Here is a 24,338-nt window from a genome sequence, read left to right on the forward strand (position 1 = left end):
CCATTGTCCTAAGTTCAATCCTTGGGAAGATACAGCGGTTTTAAAAATAAAAATGTTGAAAAATAGTTTTTTTTTGTGTTTTTTGGCAATTTCTATATGACAGACTTGATTTTCCACTTTCGAAAATATTTTTACCGGAAAGCTCGTCCAATTTCCCATAAGTTTGTCTTTGACCACATTTCAATTGGATGTATGGGCTTACAGATATAAGTTTAATTACATTGCTCATAACTAAAAATAGTATATTTTTTTCAGTGTGGTAGAAATCTGGATTGTTAATAAGCTTACCTAAATATTAAAACGAGTCAAATTGAAAAGCTGTCAAAAGAAAACGTATGAGATTTTTTTTTTGCATATTTTTAACTTTTAGGAACCTATTGAAAAAAAAAATCCTCGACTCTTGAATGAGCCCTTCCCATGACGTCACAGCTTGGAAGGCACATCGTCAGATGGGACAAAGTTTGCTCTTTTAGTGTGGTTTGCTATTTGCGGGAGAAATGACAGAAATTTCGGACTTTTTTCAATCTTATAGCGCCGCAGCTTGGAGGGCACGCCGTCGGTTATGTTTCACATGTTTGTCATCATAAAGAAATGAAAAAAAAAAAACACTTTTTTTGTATAGCTTTTAATATATTTTCTCCTTACGTTTTCTTATATACTGAAAGGAAGGTTTCTTGTTTCATCATATAATGTATAATAATTTTTCAATAATCAATGAATTACTCCAAATCGATATAAGTAATGCTTGTGTGTGTGTGTATGTCTGTGTGTATTTCTTATGTCATCGTCTCGACGCCTGCTCATAAACATGTTTGCGTGTAGTATTTGTGTAAACAATCGTATCAAAAAGGAGAAAGAGAGACAGTTCTACATACTGCTTGTAATGGGTTTACACGTGGGGGAGGGGGAACGGAACGGAATTGACTGCTGCGACTCAAATGAGATTACTGAACTTCTTTTTTCGGGAATTTCTCTAATTTTTCCTCACACAAGTAAGTGTATGTGTGAGTGTGTGTTTTGTGTTCGTGCAATAGTTAATTGTTTTCGTAATGGAATTGTTATTCATATGATTTTTTGTTTGTTCTTTCTACTAATGTTTCGATCAAGTTTCGTCCCACTTTATGTTAAAAATGGTAAACTTTTGTTTTTCCTTCTGTTTGCGTTGCTGCATCATGATAACATTTATACTATTTTTTTTTGTTTTCTGCTGTGTTTAGATTTTTTAAATATACTTTCTTTGCGTCGTCATTTGTCATCGTCGCGCGGTCGTTTAAAATGCCAGTAGCAAACATCGTTTCTTTTGTTCTTCTTTTTTGTATAAATAAAGGAATTTTTGATATATGCGATTGTGTTTTAAACTAAATAAACTTTTCGATATTTTTTTATTTGATTTCGATTTCTCTTTCTGTGTGTGTTTTTTTTTTGTTAAAATACATAAAGTAGTTATGTAAATCATACTTAACGGCTAAAAATAAAGTTTTTTTTTTTTGTTTTAAGAGCAAACTTCCAACAAACATTGATTCGATAAGGAGCTGCTGCACGCAAAAGCGATAAAAGAAGTTTGAGAGTTAGTTGCCAATTGGTATCACATATTAGAAAGAAAGAACTCGAAAAAACAGAATAAAGAAAAAAATACTAAACTGAAATCCAATGTCAATCGATGTTGGAAGCACTTTTCGTGTGTGTGTTTTTTTAAATTGTGTTTGTGTGTTATAAGAAGTAAATTTAAAATAAAATAAAAATCAGAGTAATAAAACTGCCACCTTCCTTACAGGTCAGTGTCGTACCAGGCCGCGACCTGGTTGTTGTCCTGCGGCGGCGACGGCATCACGTCCAGATGGTCGAAGGTCAGCTCCGACGCGTCCATCTCGCCGACGTCCATGTCCATGGCGTACGGCGAGGTGGGCTGCCCCGAGGGTGGTGGGCCAACCGGGCCGCCCCCGTTCTGCTGCTGGGGACCACCGTTCTGGCCACCGCTGCCACCGCCGCCAATCTCCAGGCCCTGCATCGAGTCTATCGGCAGCGTGTCGTAGCCTGTGGAAGGGAAGGGAAAAAAATGGTAAGTAAAGAGCAAATAATGTTTTGTTGAGAATATCTTAAAGTTGTGCTTGATAAAAAAGGACTGAAAAAGGACTGAAAAATCTATATTAACTACATAATTAAACAAAACTCATTTTAAAAATTAACTAAAATTTATTTAAGATTTTTTTATGATACACATTTTTTAAATTTACTTTAAATTATAAAATAAAGTATTTTAAAATCACCTAAAAATGATAAGGTTAGACCGTTGCAAGACGTGGTTTCGAAAAACGAGCAAATAGCCGTACCTTTGTAGGTAGCAGCTGGTAGTTACCGAAAGTGGCCAAACATGGACAATTCCACATTTAAAAAATAATCATGAAATTTGAGCCGTCGCATGGTTATTTTAGATTTTAAACAAGATTTGGCAACATCCAAGAATCGGTCCCAGATCGGTTTCAAAAAATGGACATTTCGCGACGGATTTTCAATGTATTTTGAACTCCAAATTCTACAGGGAAAAATATTAAACAAGAAAAAAAACACTCATTTTAGTTATATTTGCACTAATTTAAAATAAAGTTGCATTTTTTGACATGTTCCCGTAAGATCTGGAACATTTTCAGAGGCCACGGACTACATCATAAATCTTGTCCATCTTGTCAAAATCTAGAACGATTTCTCTTCCATATAATTCTTGAAGTACCCAAATCTGTAGACTGCAGTATTCTAGCAAAGTTATCTTACCTATGCCGAAATTTTTTCTCAACCCCTGTAAATCGCGCCGATGAAATTATATCTTACAGCAGGGTTGCCAGATATAATTGCAAACTCATTACTCATTGAAAAGATTATAGAAATAATCTTTGCAACATTATTCGGCCTCCATAAAACAAAAGTTCAAATGTTTGATATAAGTGGTTATATTACATGGCAGGGCTGCCAGATCTGCAGTTTTTGTATCTATTCGTCAGACTTTAATTTACCTGTCCAATACAAATTACAGTATAACAAAACTTTAAAATTTCTCGACATTCAGCTAAATTTAAATCACGAAAATGCTCGTAATGTTAAGCAGTGTTGCCAGATCCTCCTTTATGATAAAAAAGGCTTTAAAAAATCTTTTTTGCAATTCCGTCGTGAAACTACTTACTTTTGCTGTCATTCTTGAACGACGAAATAGCCTACTTTTCTGTACTAAAAATAACGGAATCGAATAGCAACACTTTTCAATATAAATGCTGAAAAGTTGAACTTTTCAGCACTTGTTTTGAAAAGTAACACTTTCAAAATTTTTTTGATTTAAATGATTTATTGACAATATACATGAAAATTTGACTTAAAATTTCACTCAATGGGTGTTTTTCGGAATTGCAAAAAATGTTGTATGGAACTCGTTGCAAAACTTGATTTTTTCAGCACTCTTCGTATTTATCCAACTCGGTGAACCTCGTTGGATAAATGTACGACTCGTGCTGAAAAAATCCTCTTTTTGCAACTTGTTGCATAAACTACTATTTGACAATCGAACTTTACAGATAACAAAAAAAACTGTTTATATACTGAAACTGTTTATACTGACTTTGAATTAAAAAAATGGGTCAAAAATTCATTTTTTGCGTTACGTAATAAAAGAACGTTCCCAATTTGGTTGGGTGAGTTTCTATTCATTTTAAATTGGTCATCAAATTGCTGCAAATTATAAATCTAGCCCAACCATAGAAATTTTAAAAAAAATATGGGTTTGATCCTTTTCAAAAAGCTGTTGAGCAATTCTTCACGAATTCGGTCTTTTTTTTTATTTTTTTTTTGTATTTTTTAGTCCGGCTGAAACTTTTTTGGTGCCTTTGGTATGCCCAAAGAAGCCATTTTGCATCATTAGTTTGTCCATATAATTTTCCATACAAATTTGGCAGCTGCCCATACAAAAATGATGCATGAAAATTTAAAAATCTGTATCTCTTGAAGGATTTTTTTTGATCGATTTGGTGTCTTCGGCAAAGTTGTAGGTATGGCTAAGGACTACACTGAAAAATATGATAATTTTTTTTGGTGATTTTTAATTTAACTTTTTGTCACTAAAACTTGATTTGCAAAAAAAAAAACACTTTTTTAAATTATTTTTTCTGATTTTTTTTAGGAGACATCAAATGCCAACTTTTCATAAATTTCTAGATCGGGCAAAACATCTTTGAACGAGTTATGATTTTTTGAATCAATACTGATTTTTTTCAAAAAAAAATCGATATATTAGTCTCAATTTTGTTTTATTAGGACTAACATTTCAAAAGGACGTAATATTGAATGTTTAGCCTTTTGAAATATAAGTCTTGGTTTAAAAAAAGAAAGAAAATATTGTTTTCGAAAAGATCGGAAAATTTCACGAATGCTTCATATTTTAACATTGAAAATCGAACCAATAGTTGCTGAGATATCGACATTAGAAAATTGTGGGTTGTTTGGGTGAGACTTAGAAAACATCAATTTTCCTGTTTTTAAATCTTTGCATGGCAATATCTCAGCAACTAAAGGTCGTATCAACAAAGTCAGAAGAAGCAAAATATAGAGAATTTTCTCAGCTTTTCAAAAATATTTTTTTCAAAAGTGGACAAACATGTGCACTAATTTAAAAAAATTAAAAACTGCGACTATTTTCAAAAAAGTTACATAAAAACGGCTGTAACTTGAAAACGGTGCATTTAATCAAAATTTCACTAAAGTACTTTTCTCGGGTGAGTTTTAAAAAAGCCGTAAGAGCCACCGTGACCTCTGACACTAATATTCGTTTTTCTCCCAATTGTAACAAAATTTCATTAATTTTTAGTTTGGGGCACTTGAGAGACGTGTAGATGAACAATCTTAAGCATTTTTGATTTTTTTTTTCGTAGGTACACGCAGAGAAATACTGCCTTATCAAATTGATAAATATCATTATCAACTTCAATAACTTTTGATTATTGTTCTGATAACGTTGAATTATCGTTTTGATAAACTTTACGTATCGAAACGACAATCTTCTTTATCATTTTGATAAATAACATTATTGCTAGATTTTTTTTTCCGTATGCACGTTTTTGCCTGTCATTTGAAACATAAACAAACAAACCAAAATGAGTGAGGAAACGAACAAGTTTCTTTAAAGACGTTGTACCCGGAGGATTTGGCCAGCTTACAAAATAAAGGTCGTCTGCTGGTCGAGTCCAACTGTGTGTAAAGGTCAACGTGCTTAAAGAAGTTGAGGAACCACCGTCCCTCTCTTCCTACTGTCGTGGTTTCACCGGAGAAATTGGAATCCTCCAAACTCACGGTCACAATGATCAAGTTCGCAATGGCGAGTCCTGCTGCTTCCGCAACTGAAGAGACGCACCCATGCTGGCCATATTGGAAAAGCAACTGCAGTTTTCCGGAAGCACCAGATCCGGAGCCAAAGAAAAAAGGGAAACCGAAGAATCTGGCACCCAGGAAGAAGAGGCTGGCTGACGTTGCCAATGGAACCGGTGAAGGATAGTGTCAGATTTGCGCTGAATTTCAATAGGTGAGTTTTAAAATAAAAGTTGGATTTCTAATTGGTCGTGCTAAACGTGCTTCTTTTCAGTTGCGTGTTTCCTGAACCAAACCCTACCAGAAATCAGGACACCGTCAAGCCGCTTTTCGACGTCTTCGTCCTTGTAACACAACGCACCCTGTATCGAAAGAATCCTCCAAGGTGGAGTTTCGACCCGATGGCCCACCACGGATGCACATCTACAACCTGGAGAGTCCAAACCTTTGTCACAAACGGCAGCAACTGATGGACCATTCACCGAGTAGGATTATCTTCTTATGGTATTACAATTTTGTAACAAAATAAAGTTTAAAAAGCAGCATATATTTTGTTTGGTTTTATTTTATATACGAAGAACTAGCTGTGGAAGGAAGATAAATAACATTTTCAATTTGATAAAATACTTTATCTTTTCTATAAACTCATTTATCAAAATGATAAATATTTTTGTCGAAATGATACATTTTGCTTTTGACGTTTCTCAAATGACGTTTATAAAGCGATAATATATTTTGTCAAATTGATAAACATTGTTTATCAAACTGATAAGAAAAATTATCAAATTTGATAAAATAAATTATTGGTTGCCAACCGATAATTTAATTTATCGAAATGATGGCAGAAACTTATCGAATTGATAATTCTTTTTTCTGCGTGTAGGTCGGATACCGATGCAAAAAAGGCTTTGTTTACCATTGGCTCTTACGGCTTTTTGAAAACTAATCCGAGTTTTTGATTGCAAATTCGATTTTACATCGAAAAATAAAGTTGAAAAATTTTTGCGACTGATATTTCGATGTTAAAAAAAAACAGTATTGATTTAAAAAATCATAACTCGGTCAAAGATTTTTTGACCGTTCTGAAAATTTCAAAAAGGTTGGCATTTTATGTCCCCTAAAACATATCAGAAAATAAAAAAAATAAAAATAGTTTTTTTTTACAAATAAAGTTTTAGTGACAAAAAAGTGAAATTAAAAATAACCAAAAAAAATTGTACCGTGTATATTTTTTTTCAGTGGAGTCCTTATCTTACAACTTTATCGAAGATACCAAATCGATCAAAAAAATCCTTCAAAAGATACAGATTTTTTTTAATTTTTATATATCATTCACAATCTCAGAGAAATGCTCTGTTATTGATTAGAAAACCTCAATTTTTATTTTTTATTTTTTGAAAGAGCAGATAATTTAACAAAAGTTTCACTTTTAAACATCAAAAATCGAACCGTTAGTTTTCGAGATTCCGATGAAAAAGAGGACTTATAAGATGAGACTGAGAAAAAATACCGTTAAGATAAGATACCGTTAGATAAGATACCGTTCATAAAAATTACCGTTAAGAGGCGGTTTCTATTCAACTAGCAATCCCATCAACAAAGTGGATCTCAGCTCTACGACATTTTTTTTTTGTTGGGTTTTGTCCTTGGTGAAATATTTTTGAATTGCAAAAAATAAACATTTTTCGAAAAAAAAACAACTTTATATGCTTATAATTTCAAAACGTCAAAATGTGTAGTAATTTTCAATTGTAAATTTGATTTAACATCTTATCATGTTTTGTGAAATTTTGTTTGACAATATTTTAGATATTTTTTCAAAATACATTTTTTTTCAAAAGTTCAAGACTGCAGTACCAAATTTTGCCTTTAAAATTGTATGGCGTCTTCAATGAAAAAACTCGAAAAAAATTAATTCAAAAATAAAAATAAATAAATAAAAAGTTCGACAAAAATGTAAATTTTTGATATTTTTTCTCATTCGTTTTTTTTTTGTTTTCGTCAACGTCGAAAGATATACGACTAAAAGGACAAAATCTGGTAGCAAACAGCAGTTGAACAGCAGTTCTTTTAGACGGTCTCTAACTGATAAATAAAATATCTATTTCCACAGACAAATAGACGTAAATCTCTTTTAAAATTTATCAATCAGAAATTTAACGGTCAATTTGAACGATCATAAACTCACCATGGCCATTCTGAATTCACCACACGGGTTTGACAGTTGCGTTAAACTGTTTTCGGAACAACCATTTGTTCATTCGACCATTTGTGTTTCGACCTTCTTCTAAAATTGGTTAGCGGCATCTTCAATTTTTTTGAATGTCAGATCGATGATTTCGATAAGTATTACGGTTCGTTGAAAAGTTGAACATTTCAGCACTATGAAGTGTGTCGAAGAGGAACTTTTTAGCACTCATGTTTTGTGGGCAATAATTGTATGCTCAAAAGTCGAGTTGAAATTCAATAATAATGTCAACGCTGGGATTTTCTCAAGCTTAAAACGAAAAAGTTAACTATTAAATTGAAAAATTCTCCATATTATTCCTAAATAATTTAAAAACTATAGCGTGCATAGAAAAAAGCGACCCAAACCAAAATAACACAAAACCCAGTCAAATTCACTAGTGGTCGGAAGGAAATAAAAAGGGTGACAACTCAATCTCGTATATGGTGCAGAAAGTAAAACAGTTGCTTGCAGGATCAATCATAACAAAAAACTTTTAAACTTAAAAAAGCAAAATTACTACAAAAATTTGAATCGGTGCCATTGAAAATAAAAATTTTAAATTAAAAAATGCATAGCGTACGCAAAAAATAAAATAAAACTTCACACGGTGCAAAAAATCTGTAAAACCTTTTTTTTGCATCAATAGTCACCTAGTCTTTGGAAAATCGTGCGCTGCCCGCTACTGCGATCATAAACGACGTAACGACGACAAGCTTTGGCTGTTCCTCCTCTTTCCGTGTTTGACAGCTCAAATGTTGCGGTGTCTTTTGTTGTTTAAAAATGTGTCTTTTCTCTTTTCGATTTTTTTTCTCTCTCTCTTATAGGCGTTTTTTTTCTTACTTTCTTTTGTATCAACAAACAACGTGTTTTTGCTTTATTTTGTTTTATGCATTCTTTCTGTTGTATTACACAATTTATGTTGCATTTAAAATTGCAGCTTAGCTTCGCCTACTACCACGGTTTGTTTTGTTTTGCAATGACGGCTAACGTAGACATTTGTTTTTGTTTTTTTTTCGGGGAGACGATAGGAGGCAAGGGTGAAAAAACGAGACTTCTTTTGAAGAGTTTCACTGGGAATGGTTGCTTTGACTACTTTGTTTTTTTTTAGGTTAGGTTAGGTTAGAAGTACAAAAAAGGGAGAGGGTAAAACAGTTTTAGTGTGTAGGAACAAGGTAATAGAGGGACGAAGGTGTCGCGATTCGATCAGGGTTTTGGTAGTTAGCTCGGATTTTTTTGGTTTTTCTACAACTGTCGCTTAGTAATTTTACTTTTTGTTAGATTTTTGCTTCTTTAGTGATGATATATGTTAGGCTGGTTTAGCTGCAAGTAAGAAATTGGAGAAGAAGAGCAAAGAGAAGAAAGATTGGGCTGTTAATTGGGGATCCTTAAACGAATTTTCTCATCATATTTTTTTAGGTTAGTCTTTCTACTTTTAACTACAAATTTCGGAAGGTTTTTTATCCGTCTCTAGATGCAAAAAACGGCAAAACAGTTGGTCGGGTACGTACCTTGCTGGAATGCACGGCCACCGTGCGAGCTGTGGACACTCGGCGGTCCCTGTCCGTAGAGGCCCTCGTAGGCCTGGTCGGGCGAGAGGATGTCCTATTGGGCGTTTTTGGTTTAGCGTGTGTGGGGCGCGTGATTTTTTACAGTTTTTTTTTTTGAGTTTGTGAAAAAGTGTTGACGAAACGAAATCACGACAGAAACGAAAAAAATAAAGAAAGAAGAAAACGAAAAAGAAAAGAAAAACGGGAAATTAAGTAACAATTTTCAGTTGGAAGGGCACTTAACTAAACTAAGAAATATTGTTTTTTTAAGCAATCTTCTTTTGCAATTTTGACTTTACAAAAGAAGATTTTTACTTTTTTTAAATGTAATTTCCAATCGTTTCTGAAACAGACACATGAGAAGCTACCAATTTTGGGTTCGATTAAAAAGAAAAACGAGGAAGGCACTCGATGGAAGCGGAAAATTAGCGGCAATTTTTTGCAAGTGTGTTTGTGAATCAAATTATTTGTGGAATTAAATGAGTGGGTGCATTTGTTTCAGCAGCTAGAAATGCAATGTCCAGTGCATGAAAGCTCAAGAAAAAGTGCGTTTGTTGAATAAAATGAACTGAAGTTTAAAAGCAAGTAAGCGAAATGGAATTAAACGAAAATAAACGAAAAAAAAAATATCGTTTCCATTTATCAAGCTAGATTACACTTGTATTTGAATTTGCAAGAAAATTGATCATTTTGGTCATTTTTGTCATTTTGATCATTTTGATCATTTTGATCATTTTTGTCCTTTTGATCATTTTGGTCAGTTTGGTCATTTTTGTCATTTTGGTCGTTTGTTCATTTTGGTCATTTTTGTGCTTTTGATCATTTTGGTCGTTTTGTTCATTTTGGTCAATTTGGTCATTTTTGTCATTTTGATCATTTTGGTCATTTTGATCATTTTTGTCCTTTTGATCATTTTTGTCAATTTGGTTATTTTGGTTATTTGATCATTTTTGTCCTTTTGATCATTTTGGTCAATTTTGGTCATTTTTGTCATTTTGGTCGTTTTGTTCATTTTGGTCAATTTGGTCATTTTTTTCATTTTGATCATTTTGGTCATTTCGATCATTTTTGGTCATTTTTGACATTTTGGTCGTTTTGTTCATTTTGGTCATTTTGGTCATTTTTGTTCTTTTGATCATTTTGGTCAATTTGGTCATTTTGTTAATTTTGGTCGTTTTGTTCATTTTGGTCAATTTGGTCATTTTTTTCATTTTGATCATTTTGGTCATTTTGATCATTTTTGTCCTTTTGATCATTTTGGTCAATTTGGTCATTTTTGACATTTTGGTCGTTTTGTTCATTTTGGTCATTTTGGTCATTTTTGTTCTTTTGATCATTTTGGTCAATTTGGTCATTTTGGTAATTTTGGTCATTTTGATCATTTTGGTCAATTTGGTCATTTTGATCATTTTGGTCATTTTGATCATTTTGGTCATTTTGATCATTTTGGTCAATTTGGTCATTTTGATCATTTTAGGCATTTAGGTCATTTTGGTCAACTTGGTCACTTGGATCATTTTGGTAATTTTGGTCAATTTTGCCATTTTGGTCATTGTGATCATTTTGGTCATTTTGTTCATCTTGGACATTTTGGTCAGTTTGGTGATTTTGATAATTTTGTTGCATTATGTCATTGAGGTCATTTTACCATTTAGGTCATTTTGATTATTTTGGTCATTTAGCTCATTTTGGTCATTTAGTTCATTTTGGTCATTTAGTTAATTTTGGTCATTTTGGTCAGTTTGTCAATTCTGATAATTTTGGTTAATTTGGTCATTTAGGTCATTTTATCACTAAGGTAATTTTTATATCTTGGTCATTTTGTTAATTTCAATCAGCATGGTATTTTTTATATTTTTGGACATTTTCGTCAATTTGGTAATTCAGGTCTTTTTAGCCATTTAGGTCATTTTGTTCATTTTGGTCTTCTAGTCAATTTATTCATTTTGGTCAGTTTGGTAATTTTGAACATTTTGGTGATTTGGGTCTTTTTGTTATTTAGGTCATTTTGATAATATTGGTAATTTATGTTATGCTTAATATTATTGTAATTTTAGTCATTCTACTTTTTTGGAATTCTGGAATTTTAGAATTTTTGATTTTTAGAAGTTTAGAAATGTTTTTGTCATTTTGATCACCAAATTTAAATCATTTGGTCAATTTTGGTAATTTTTACTATTTTGATAGTTTTTGAATGATAATTTGGTTTTGGTCAATATTTTTTGTCATTTCTGTCTTTTTGTCATTCTTGTTATTATTGTAATTTTTGTTTTTTGTGTGTTTCACAGTTTTAGAATTTGAAAATTTGAAAATTTTTGGATTAGAATATCTGAGTTTCAGAATTTTAGTATCTAAGAATTTAGAAATTAAGAAACTTTAAAATTTTTGAATTTCGGTATCTAAGAAATTAATAATTTACAGTTTCAGAATTTTATAATTGACCAATAAAGAATTATAGAAATGTAGTATTATAGAATTTTAGAATTTTACAGTTATTGGAATACTATTACATACAATTTTTGTAGCATGCTAAAGTTTTTAAATTTAAAAAGTTCAGATTTTTTTATTTTTTAGATCGTTTAGAATTTAAAAATATAGTATTAAGGATTTTTTAAATTTTGGACTATGGACTTCTAGAATTTGACTTATAGAATTTTAAATTTTAGTATCTTAGAATTTATATTTTTTTAAATAGATAAATTCTTTACAAATTTTTGAATTTTGGAATTTTAGTATCTTAGAACTCAATAATTTACAGTTTCACAATTTTTTGATCTTAAATTTTAGAATTGTTCAATTTAGAATTTTAGAATTATAGAATTTTTTAGAATTGTGGAATTCGAATTTTTTAATGCTAGAATTTTAGAATTTCTCAATTTTTGTAGTATCTTAGAATTTTTAAATATGGAAATTTCAGAATATTATACCTTTTAAATTTTTAGATAATCTAGAATCTGATTTTTTTTATTTTTTTGGAATTTTAGAGCTTAAGAGTATTCAAATTTAGACTTCTATGATTTAACTTCTAAGATTTTGGAATTATAAAATGTTAGTATCTTCGAATTTTGAAATTTATAAATATATCATCATCATCATCATCATCATCATCATCATCATATATATAAAAAATTTCGACGGTTTTGTTCGAACGCGAATCAGTTTAATACGGAGCGTCGGATCGAGGTGCTCTTTGTTGCGTTGGGTTCGTATAAGCCCAATGAAGGTTTATACGTTAACTAATTGACACTTTGGCCACTCTGGAACCGATTCCGGAAAATCTGCAGATTGTATAGGAAAAGCTGCGTAAAATCAAATTTTGATCACAGGAGGCTGAATTCGCAAACAAGCAAGAAACGTCAGGAAACCAAAAAAGGGCAGGACGAAGTTTGCCGGGAAGAGCTTGTATTCTATAAAAATTTTAGAATTTCAAAATCTTAGTATCTTTGAGCTTTAGAATGTACAGTTTTAGAATTTAATAATCTTTAATTTTATAATTTCAAATTTTAGAAATTCACGGTTTTAGAATTTTAGAATTGTGGAACTAGAATTTTGGAATTTTAGAACATCTCAATTTCAGCATCTTAAAAATTATAATTTAGAAATTCAAAGAATTTTTATTTTTTTAGAAATTGTAGAATCATAAAAGTTTTGGAATTTAGGTATTTTAGAACATACGATTATAACAATTTTAGACTCTTAGAATTTAAGACTTTTAGATATTACAATTTCAAATTTTAATAATTTTATAATTTCAGAACTTTTTGGTTTTAGTATTTGAGTATCACATTTTTTTTAAATTTTACAATTTTGGATCTTAAAATTTCTGTATTTTGAAAGGCCGATGCAAATATTTAAAAAAGTTTTTGTCCCTGGGCCCTGGCCGAGGTCAAGGGGGGGGGGGGCAAAAAAATAAAAAAAATATAAAAATTTAAATAACAAGCCATAGTCTTCACATTTAAATGAAAAAAGTGTTTTAAAATGCATTTTACACTAGTTCAGTTGTTTTGCAATCATTAGTTTTCAAAAAATTTAAGATCTTACAAAAACAAAAATTGTATCGAAAAAAAAGATTTTGCATCGAAAATTTTCTAAAAATCTTAAGATTTTTTAATAAACCCAAACATGCTAAAAATGATTTTAAACACAGGAGAATGTATTTTAATTTGATTTCAGCTGGTTGCACTTGAATTTTCATTGCAATTTTGAAGTTTATTGTAAAAATAATTTTTTTGCCTCCTGATTTTTCGGGCCAATTTTGAAGGGGGTGACAAAACTTTTAAAAATATTTGTACCAGCCTAATATTGTAATTATTTTTCTAATAAATTTGATTTTTAAAGATTTTTTACGGTATTTTTATTTTAAGTTTCTTAGTTTGCAAATTTACAATTAAAATGATTTTAAATATATTTTTCTAAGTGTACCTACTTAAAAAGTTTTGAAGATTCATCATTTTAAAAAAAAAAAAAAAAAATGCAATGTAATAAACAATATTTGCAAAACCATAGACAGATACTTTTGTGTAATCTAGCTTGTATAGAATTTTCTATGCCCCCTGTTCTAAATAGGCATTTGCAAAAAGCTGCTCTGATCTTACCATGACAGTTTGCACACTTAACGCGGCGCAGTTGTACTTACAACACGTTTGCATGCAATGGGCTTGTTTTTTTTTTTAGCTATGGCCAAAATTGATGATTCAGGATGACAATAATAAGTTTAAATCGCTTGAAATTAACAAAACACCGACAACACACGCAACAAGTAAAACATGAACTTTCTACTTCGAACAAGCCACACAACAACAATACTCAACCTATAATATGACCATCATCATAGCTCACACACCGCGTAGGACGAAGAAGCGATTGGAAATCTTCCCTTTCTCTGTCTTTCACTCTAAAAAATAAATATGGGGGGAAAAAGCCTCACCTGCAGATCCGGCCCCATGCCGAGCTCGCCGTTGTTCCACATGCTGTCGTCGCGGAACACGGGCAGCGTCGTCAGCTCGCTGGAGAAGCGCTTCTTGTAGTCCATCGATTTGTCCTCGCTCATCTTGAACAGGACGGCGGCGGCGTACGTGGCGACGCCCTCGTTGGCCGAGTTGAGCAGCTCGGTGAGCGGTGCGGTGGCGCCCTCGGCCTCGATCATCTCCGCCACCTCCTTGTCGACGGCCAGCTCGCACAGGACGCCGGCGGCCACGCGCTGGATGAGGAAGAGGGGGAGAGAGGAAGTTTAGTAAACACGCCCACCGGAAGCTACTGCGCATGACCCTGGAAGGGGGGGAAGACTCACCTGAATGTTTTCAATGTCGTTGTAGAACAGCAGCTGGACAAAGATCGGAATCACGTTCTGCTGGCGGATGAGCTGCCGGTTCAGTTCCTCCTTGGAGAGGATGTGGAGGGCGCCGACCGTGCCCTCGACGATCTCCTCCATGCGGACGCCGTCGGCGTAGGCCCCTGGTGGTTGGGAACCGTTGGTTGCGACCGAGGAGCGTTGCTGAAAGAAGGATTGAAATTTAATTTTCAGTCATTTATCAGTTTTGAACATGGTGTCGACACATATTTTGATTAAAAAAAATGTTTTTTTTTTCACTTCTTCCTGACCTTGCTAAATCTCGAATTTATATTATCAGATTGGTTCATCAATTTATGTTAGAAAAGCAAAACAAAGACTTTTTTTCATTCCCTTGTGGACCAGCAATCAGTGAGGTACTCCTCGATATTAGCTCCTAAAAAGTGCTAAAAAGTGCAAAAATGCCTCACGGCAAGAAAAAGAGGCGGTCCTCACCAGCAGGATCGGCAGATTTGAAGAAGCTAAAGAATGCCGAAGCGCTACCTGCAAAGCCAGGCAGTTTGAGCAAGGACGCTCAAAATTCGTCTGGAAACCAGTTCGCTACCCTCCCTGTGGACGTAAGCGAGAAGGAAGAATTTGAGCGACGGGAAAAGTTGCCACCCATTTTTGTGAAAACATCGTCATCGGATTCGGTGCGAAAGTGGCTGACCGGGTTTATCAAATCTGGTGCTTTACGAGCTTCCATTCGCTTGTGTGCTGATGGACTCAAAATTCTGCTACCTACCAGAAAGGATTACAACTACGTTCGGGATTTCCTGAACAACACAAAGATTGAATACTTCAGCCATGACGATCCAGGTAAACGGCCCATGAAACAGGTCCTCCGAGGCCTGTACGACATGGATGTGAGTGTGCTGAAAGAAGAGCTCAAAACTCTGAAGTTGAACGTGATTGAAGTCTTCAAGATGACGAGACACAACAAGGACATCAAGTATCGTGATCAACTGTACCTGGTTCATCTCGAGAAAGGAACGACAACGCCGTCTGAGCTGAAAGCAGTTCGGGCGATTTTCAACATCATCGTGACTTGGGAACGTTATCGTCCAGTGCACCGTGACGTGACACAGTGTTCGAACTGTTTGCAGTTTGGACATGGTGGAAGGAACTGTTTCATCAAGAGTCGTTGTGCAACCTGCGGAGGTGAGCACAAAACTCAAGCTTGCGAAACAATCAACGAGAACATCGAAGCGAAATGCTTCAATTGCGGCGGCGACCATTCGACCAAGAATCGAAGCTGCCCAAAACGTGCTGAGTTTGTAAAAATTCGGCAGCAAGCGACGACGAGGCACCAACCAAATCGTCGCAAAACACCACCAGCATACACGGACGTGGATTTTCCTGCTTTGGCGTCACCACGAGCGGGACCTGTTCGAGTGGTTCCAAATCTGCAGCCATTGCCGTTGAATCAGCGGCAAAGAGTTGCAGAGAATATAACACCTCCAGGCTTCAGTCAGCAACCGAGGGAAAACCAACCAGCATCAACGGATGAAGGCAGCAGTGACCTGTTTTCTCCACAAGAACTTCTGAACATTTTCATCGAGATGACAACAACTCTGCGTGGGTGCAAAACTCGCCAGGAACAAGTAAGAACTCTTGGAGCATTCATCTTAAAATACAGTTCGTAGTTTACACGTTCTAATGATTTTGAATATTTCAATGAATTTATTTTTTTAGTTTTAAGTTAGGATTAGTTGTTAAAGTGTTTTTTTCTTTTTACCCAAATGTATTCGATTCAATGCAATAATGTAAAACAATTTGAAGTAAATAAAATAAATGTGATCAGTTAATAATAAAACGAAAAATACAACAAAGATGAAGAGCATTAGGCCATACCACTTAGCATGTAAAAGAAATGTAATTATTATAAGAAAGTTCAATAAAGATATATTTAATTTCAAAAAAAATTTCAAAAAAAAAAAGACTTTTTTATTTCTTTTTAAATTTAGAAAAATATTTAAAAAAAAAAAAATTAAAATAGGTCACATGAAACATATATAAAAAAGTAAAATTTGGGTTTTGGTAAAGTTAATTGGATTAACATCCACAAAATGTTTCCAAATATGCAAAAATGAAACCAAAAAAAAGAACCAGAAAAAGCAGATTAAAATCTAGCCAAAATTGCCACTTCCAATTTTCAATCAATTTTCTTAAGACAACAAGTCTGAACCACTGCAATGTTTGTGAAGTTAAAAATATATCCAAAACAGTGTTTTTTTTTTAATATAGCATGCACAAAGCCGCTTTAAAAAATTTAAATTAAAATCTCAAAATGTAACAATCATATATAGAGAAAAATTAAAATAAAAAAACTAAAAAACTACAGACTACAAATAAGTTCTTAACATTCTGAATTTAAAAATAATCCAATTCTAAAATTTTGAAGCAATCTGAATTTAAAAATTTTAGAATTCTTAAATTGTATTCTATTATAAAATTTTAAAATGTTGGGATCAAAGCATTTTTAGGTCTACAACTTTAAACTTCCCAATTTTTGAGTGTCGTGTGAGCAGCAGCGCCGGGAAGATGGATTTTTGTGGCGTTCTTTTTGTGCTGTATTCGTGATCGTGTTCATGTCGAATTATGTGGATGGTGCGAAGCCGCGTGTTAGGATTCTTATGTCTTTGTTGTTTTATTTGTGTTTCTATCTGGAGTATTAGTTTTAAAATTATTTTCATTTTTTACAGCTTCCTGGAATTATTTTAAATTAAATGTCTACATGTAAATTTGTCTACTCACTATATGATTTATTAAAATGTTCATATTATTCCTTATCCTATTGCTTTCCTGTAATATACCATCTCCTCATACCATATATGATCAAATTGCTTAAATTAACGAAACTTTCTAAAACAGCATGGGAACCATCTGGAGCATTTTTATTTTAAATAACTGTTTTTTTTTTTTTACAGCTTCCTGGAATCATCTTGATTGTATTTATTATATTTATTTTATTTACTATATTTATTATATTTATTATTTATCATTATTACAAAACTATATGCTTATTAGATAATACACTACAGACTCACATTTACACTTACAAACATTCAAATCATTAAATACATTACGCACTCAACCATTTTCATCGGCCCGATGAAATTCCCCTAACCCCCATTCCAAACCTCCCAAAAATATTCCGTTCACTTTTAAAAGTCGCATGGGTTCCCTGCACTTTTGCCACTAGTGAACAACAAAACATCCTCCCAAATCCCCACGGGACTGTATGGGCGTAGCCTTGGAGCACAGTGTGGAAATTTACGTTCTTAGATATTCTTGGTTGTACCGGGCAGCAATCAAATTGTCTAAGAATATTGAATTGACCATTGTGGCACCCCCTACAGCGTGGTGCAGACCCGTTATGCTATGCTTATGCTATGCTATGCTATGCTATGCTATACAACTTTAAACTTCCCAATTTCCACAATTTTAAAATTCCTAAATGTTCCAAATTGTGAAATGCTCAAATTCTAAAATTCTGAAAAATCTGAAATTCTTAAATTAGAAAATTATGAAATAAATATTCAAAAACAACACAAATTTAAAAATTTTAAATTTAAAAATTCTTAAATTTGCAAGAGAAATAAAAGTTGTATTGTAATTAAATCCAAATTCCTAAAATTTATTATTTTTATTTAAATTCCAGATTTCAAAATTTCCAAAATAAATAAAATAAAAAATTTGAATTCAGAAAACTGTAAATTCAGAAAATTTTAAAATAAAGAATAAAAATAGGAAAAAAAAACTCGCAATGCAAAAAAATCTAAGAATGCAGGATTCTTTAAAAATAATCTTAAAAGTCATTATTTAAAAATTATTAAATTCTGATCCCTTAAATTCAAAAATTCTAATATTTTTAGCATTCTTAATTTCAAAATTAATAAATTCCAAAACTCTGAGAAAATAGCGTTTTGAATTCTCGAATCCCAAAATTTCTAAATTTTAAAATTCTAAAATAAAAAACTGTATGTTTTAAAATTGTCAGATTTGCGCCTTCTAAATTTTGAAATCATATAATTACAAATTTATTTTTTTAAGTTCTAAAATTTACTAAATTATCAATATTTATAATTCTAAAATTAAAGAAATCTGAATTCTGAATTTTAAAATTTTATAATTTCAAAATTCTGAAAAATCTGAAGATTTGTTATTCTAAAAAGTTCGACGATTCTTCAAAAAATATTTGTTAATGTCTGAAAATTCCGCTTTCCAAAACTACAAAAAAAAAAAATCCTGGATTTAGAAAACTAAAAATAAAGGAATTTGTAAACTAAAAGTTACATATTTTAAATTGGGAAGTTTACAATTTCAATACAAGATTTTAAAATAGTAACAATTAAAAAAATTGTAAAATTCTAAATCCCTGATTTTTAAATTTTCATGTTCAGAAACATCTAAAATTTCTATATTATGAAAATCGGAGTTCTAAGCATTCCCAGTTTAAAATTATCAATTTCTAAAACTATGAGATTTCTGAATTCTCAAACTCCAAAATACTAAATTTATAAAATTTGATAACATATCATATTATCAAACAGTCAAATAAAAAAAGTCAGCGATCAAAGCATTCTGAAAATCTAAGATTCAAAAATTACAACATTAACAAAAATCCAAAATTCTAAATTTTTTTATTTCTAAAAAAAAGGTCATAATTTGAGAATTACAATCCTGAATACTCAAATTTATTTATTTTTATGCTGAAACATCTAAAATTTATAAACTTCAAAATTTTGAGCATAACACTTTCTAAGTCCTACAGTGAAAAAAATATAATCATGCTGCCATGTAAACATTCTTTGGATGTTTTGCTTCATTTCTGACTAGAAAGCCTTATTCTTAATTTTAACATTATGAAATTTTAAAACTTTGAGAACATAGGCATTTCGAATTCTATGAATCCAAAATTTGGAAATCCTAAAATGTATTGAGTTATTAAATTCTGAAATTTTAAAATGTATCGAATTGTTAAATTCTTTGATTATATAATTCTGAGTTCTACGCAAATTTTTATTATTTTAAAAATTCTGAAACATTAAAAAAATGTAATTCCAAAATTGAAAAAAATCAAATAACTATATTTTTGTATATCTTTAAAGGAAATTTGTAAATTTATTTCAAAATTTTAACATTCCAAAATTAAAAATCAGAAATATTTTTTTTTGTTATTTCCAAGATAAATAAATTCAGTTATTTTGAAGTTTTAAAATTCCGACTACTGCAAATTATTTAGAAATCCTTGATTCAGAAAACTAAAAATTTGGTAATTTGAAAACTAGACAAAGAAATTTAAGGTTAAAAGTTGTAAAGTTCACAATTTCTAAATTCTTAAAATACAGAAAAGTATCAATTTAAAAAAAAAACGTCGAATTCTAAATACTTCATGCTCTGAAATATCTAAAATTTATAAATTTCTAAAATTCGGAGATCTATGCTTTCTTAGTTTCAAAACTGTCAGATTCTAAAACTCTGAGATTATAGCATTCTGAATTCTAAAATTCCCAAGTACCAAAATTCTAAAATCCCAAAACTCTTAATTTTAAAATTCCCAAGAACCAAAATTATGAAATTTTCAAATGTTTTAAATTATTGAAGTTATTTAATTCTCAATTTAAAATATAAATTCAGTGATCAAAGCATTCTGAATTTTGAAAATCCAAAATTTAAAAAAATCAAGATCTAATAATTCTAAAATTTTGGAAATTGCTAAAATATGGATATTGTAAAATCCTTGAAAAAAATTTCGACAGTCAAAAAACACAAAAAAAAATAATAATTTTTTTAAAGTTTTTAAAATATTTTGAGTTTTATTTTCAAACTCTAAAATGCATTTTTTTTTGTTTTGCCTTCCTCATCTCACTGAAATTATTAATTTGACCTCCTGGACCCACCTTCACGTATACATATCGACTCAGAAACAAATTCTGAGCAAATGTCTGTGTGTGTGGTGGTATGTTTATAAAAAAATTGCACTGGATCATCTCGGCATTGGCTGAACCAATTTGGACCGTTTTGGTCTCATTCGATTCGTCTTGGGGTCCTATAAGTCGCTATTGAAAATTATAAAGATTAATTAAGTACTTCAAAAGTAAAATCGTAAAAAAAAACGATTTTAACAAAAGTCCAGAAGATTGTAAAAAGGGTGGTATTTTTGTAAGAAACCCAGTCATGTTATACATTTTAGAAAGGTATTCAAAAGACCTTTTCAACGAGTTCAAAAGATTGAAGATCTGACAACCCTATCAAATGTTAAAAGCACATAAGTGCCCTAAATTATGAAGATCTGACTACCAAATCTGATGGTATGTATAATGAGTCAAATTGATAGAACACTGAAAGGTCCGCCCTTTTATGTCTATTTTGGATAGCATTACCCTTTAAATGTGAGGAAGGCACCAACCACCTTAGGGTGGATTAAGTAACTTTTTTTTCTAATTTCAATTCAGTAAGATTCATCATAACAAAATTTAAATTGTGGAAATCAAAGTCCAAAAATAAAAATTACCAAATCTTCGTCCACATCAAAATTAAAAAAAATAGTTTGAAAAAATATACCATTTCCGTATTATATCTTAAAACGATTTACAGAAATATTATAAATTCGACACCATGTTATAAAAGCTAAAACTTCCAAACACTCACCCTCTGCGTATCCTGGAACGCCTTAAACAGCAACCGCACCAGCAGATGGATCGCCCCATTCTCCCTCAACGGTGCCGCATTCGACGGACACAGCGCCAAGTTACGAATCAACCCGATGACGGCCTTGATCAACGGCCAACGCGACGGCGGATTCAGCAGCTTCACAATAACCGGCAACCCATACCCGTTGCGCACGATGTTCTGCGCCTGCTCGGACTCGGGGTGACGCGACGTCAGGTGACGCAGGGCGCACACAGCCGGCTCGGTGATCTCCTCACGATCCCCGGCGTTGATGATCGTTCCGACGAGGGCCTCAACGCCACCGACCTGACAGACGGTGACCTTGTTGCGCTGGTTGTTGCACGTCAGGTTGGAGAGGATGCCGGCGGCGCAGGTCACCACGTTGACGTCGGACGAGCCGAGCACGGTGACCAGGCCGGACAGGAGGGTCTCGAGACCGTCGACCTTGGTTGCGGCGTCCGACAGATTGCGCAGCGTCCAGAGGCAGTTTTGGACGAGACGTTGGGAGGGGTTGCCCAGGTGCATTGCTAGTGCTTGCATGCCTCCGGCTTCGACGATGGCCGGCTTGTTGCTGGAGCAAACGGAGAGGACTTTGAGGACGCGGGACGTGGTCCAGAGGAGCTTCTCGTAGTCGTACGAACGCATGATGCGGACGAGCTCGCTTGGTCCGGTTGAGGCAAGGATGATCAGTTTGCTTTCCTGGTTGCCGTAAGCTAGGATCTGCAGGCAGTCCGTGACGATGGCCAAGAATTTGACGTTGTTACGCTGGAGGAGGGCCACCATCTTCTGGAGACCTCCGGCTAGGCGGACGGCCATTTTGGAACCGTCCTGGTGCAGCAGCAGATTGTGAAGGGTGGTGATCGCGTAGAACAGGACCGACTCAACCGGGGACGAGAGCAGCTTGACCAGGGCCGGAATGCCACCGGATTTGAAGATGGCAAGCAGACCTTGACGGTGGTGCGACAAGTTGTGCAACGTTCCGACGGCGCCCTTGGTCGTCTCGAGATCGTTGCTCTGCGACAGGGCTCGCACGAGGGCGGCCACCATCTGGGGACTGTTCATGATGGCATGACGGGACGCCTCCTTCTTGGACAACTGATGGACCATCATGGCAGCCTGCGACACCACAACCTGGTCCTCGTCGTTCAGCAGCTTGATGAGCTCGGGAATGGCACGCGTGGCCAAATCCGCATCGTCCTGGTAGTTGATAAGATTAACCACGGCATGCTTCAACATCTGCGACGGCTCCGACAAGCGCTGGACCGCCGTCGGCTGCTGCGGATCAAACTGCGTCGACGGAATCTCAATCCCCTCCTCCAGCGTCTCCGGGAACATGGCCGCGCGTACCCGCTGCGAGCGCGTCGTGCTCAGCTGCTGGTTCATGTCGTCCACCTGGTCCTGGGTAAAGTTCTGCGAGAAGCCCTGGTCCATGTCGAACATGAGCGGGTCGTCCTCCATGTCGTCGTCGCCCTTGCCACTGAGCGACGGCACCTGCGTGACCGCACCCGAGTGGATGCCGGAGTCACCGATGTACGAGTTCTGTTGCCACATCAGCGTTTGCTCCTTCGCCGACGGCATCGGCATATCCGGCGACGGGTTGTACGGGTTATGGGACACTAGAAGTAGAAGAAGGAACCGCGATTAATAATTCATCCGGGAAATTAGCAGCTTTGGGGGGATCTCATTCCAAGGGTTGTCAATCACACACACACGCGTTGTTCTAGAAAAGGACTAAAAATTAACATGTCACCGTCGATTCCCGGCAAGCGGAACGGATGAATCGCAATGTACCTATTGTGACGTGCCGTGTTTTGCACCTAACCTATCATTACCGTGCGGTTGACAAATTACAGACCGGAACGACGATCGGTCTTTGATGACATAATTTGCCGGGATGGAGGTTTTGCACCTTGCGGTTTTCCCAGTGCAGAGTGTTGTCCTTTAGGAATTTTTCATGAAGCATAAATGAAGCAATTATGGTGAAGGGTTTTGCGAAAGCCGTCACTCAAAGTTTCTATTGTTTGAAAAAAAACTTAATATTTTCTTGAAGAGTAAGTTACTATACCCACGCGAAAGAAATGCTGCACAAAATGTCACACAGCTTTTGCTACATCAATTGCTAGACTTGCTGTCAAAACAAGCATCCAATGCAGACAGAAGGATTGTTGCTTTTGGTTGACTTATCACACGAAAGGATTCCTAGAAGTTAAGTTATGAAGAATAAATTGTACATTTTTTCCCTATTTTCTTGTAGAATGGCCAAAATTTCTACTTACAGATTTTGGTAGCGCTACCAATTGCAGTTACCAACCTATTTTGTTATTGATTACATTTGTTACCACCTAAATATTATTTTTTTAAATGTTTTTTTTTTGTATTGCAAATTTACAATACCTTGGTTATTTTAATTAACCCTGTGTACCCTTTTCTATACGGGCTTCGATCTAAATAATCGCCAAAATCCATTTTCAACCAATTTTTGACCTTTAAAAAGCATTGAAAAGAAAAACTCATAAATTTTACGCAAATTTTAGGAATGGAAGTTTAAATTGTTTTATGTGACTTTGCCAATATTTTTTAAAGTGCCATTTTTTCCTATATTTTCAGTAAAAAGAATTATGCAGTAATTTTTGTAGTGTCCCTGACTTTGCCTCTAAGCATTTTTTTACATTTTAAATGATGATAGGGCCATTCTATAGCAGAAAATGAGAAAAACAAGCAAAAAACTAAAAAAAATGCCTGTAAAAACGTAAAAAAAAAAATAGATAGCCAAATGTAATTATATTAGGTGGTAGAATAGGACAAACTCTACCAAAAACAACCATAAACTAAACAAGATAAATGCAAATTAAAATACTTAAAAATAAATCAAGAAAAGCATAGAACAAGAGAAGTAAAGTTTTTCGTAGAACAAAAGTTGCTTAAAATGCCCTCCTAAACAGGGGAAAAATTAAAAATTTCGAAAAAAAATTGGGCTGGTAGGGGGTTAATGGAAAATTTGGTAGCCAAGTCTTGGAACGGTTACCAATAATTTTCTCTTTTACAGACAATATTATTGGTATTAGGTGTGCCACTTTTTACCCTTTCAATCGGTTATTCGACACTAATAATTTGTTAATCGAAGCGTAGGGTTGAAAATTTGGTAGCAGTTACCAACTAGATTTTTGTAGCACTACCTTCAGCTACTATCGAATTAAATTTTGATTGTTAA

The 24,338-nt window shown here is 33.8% G+C and overlaps 1 protein-coding gene across 6 annotated transcripts in view; it reads right to left on the minus strand.

Moving 5' to 3' along the window:
* Window positions 1-609: 609 nt before the first annotated feature.
* LOC6038461 (armadillo segment polarity protein) overlaps window positions 610-24,338 on the minus strand; it is a 64,816-nt gene continuing 41,087 nt past the window's right edge. For 4 of the 6 annotated variants that reach the window (XM_038250761.1, XM_038250767.1, XM_038250776.1 and 1 more), the window contains 5 exons: window positions 21,107-22,743; window positions 14,411-14,614; window positions 14,048-14,320; window positions 9,082-9,175; window positions 610-2,034 (listed from right to left, as the gene is read on the minus strand). In XM_038250761.1, coding sequence (XP_038106689.1) covers window positions 1,769-2,034; window positions 9,082-9,175; window positions 14,048-14,320; window positions 14,411-14,614; window positions 21,107-22,743 — 2,474 coding nt within the window. In that variant the 3' untranslated portion in view covers window positions 610-1,768. Of the gene's footprint in view, window positions 2,035-8,409; window positions 8,894-9,081; window positions 9,176-14,047; window positions 14,321-14,410; window positions 14,615-21,106; window positions 22,744-24,338 lie in introns of those variants that run through there. The other 2 variants (XM_038250781.1, XM_038250788.1) reach the window with 2 other exon arrangements.

Source organism: Culex quinquefasciatus, chromosome 1 (assembly GCF_015732765.1).
Source record: "Culex quinquefasciatus strain JHB chromosome 1, VPISU_Cqui_1.0_pri_paternal, whole genome shotgun sequence".
Lineage (NCBI taxonomy): Eukaryota > Metazoa > Arthropoda > Insecta > Diptera > Culicidae > Culex > Culex quinquefasciatus.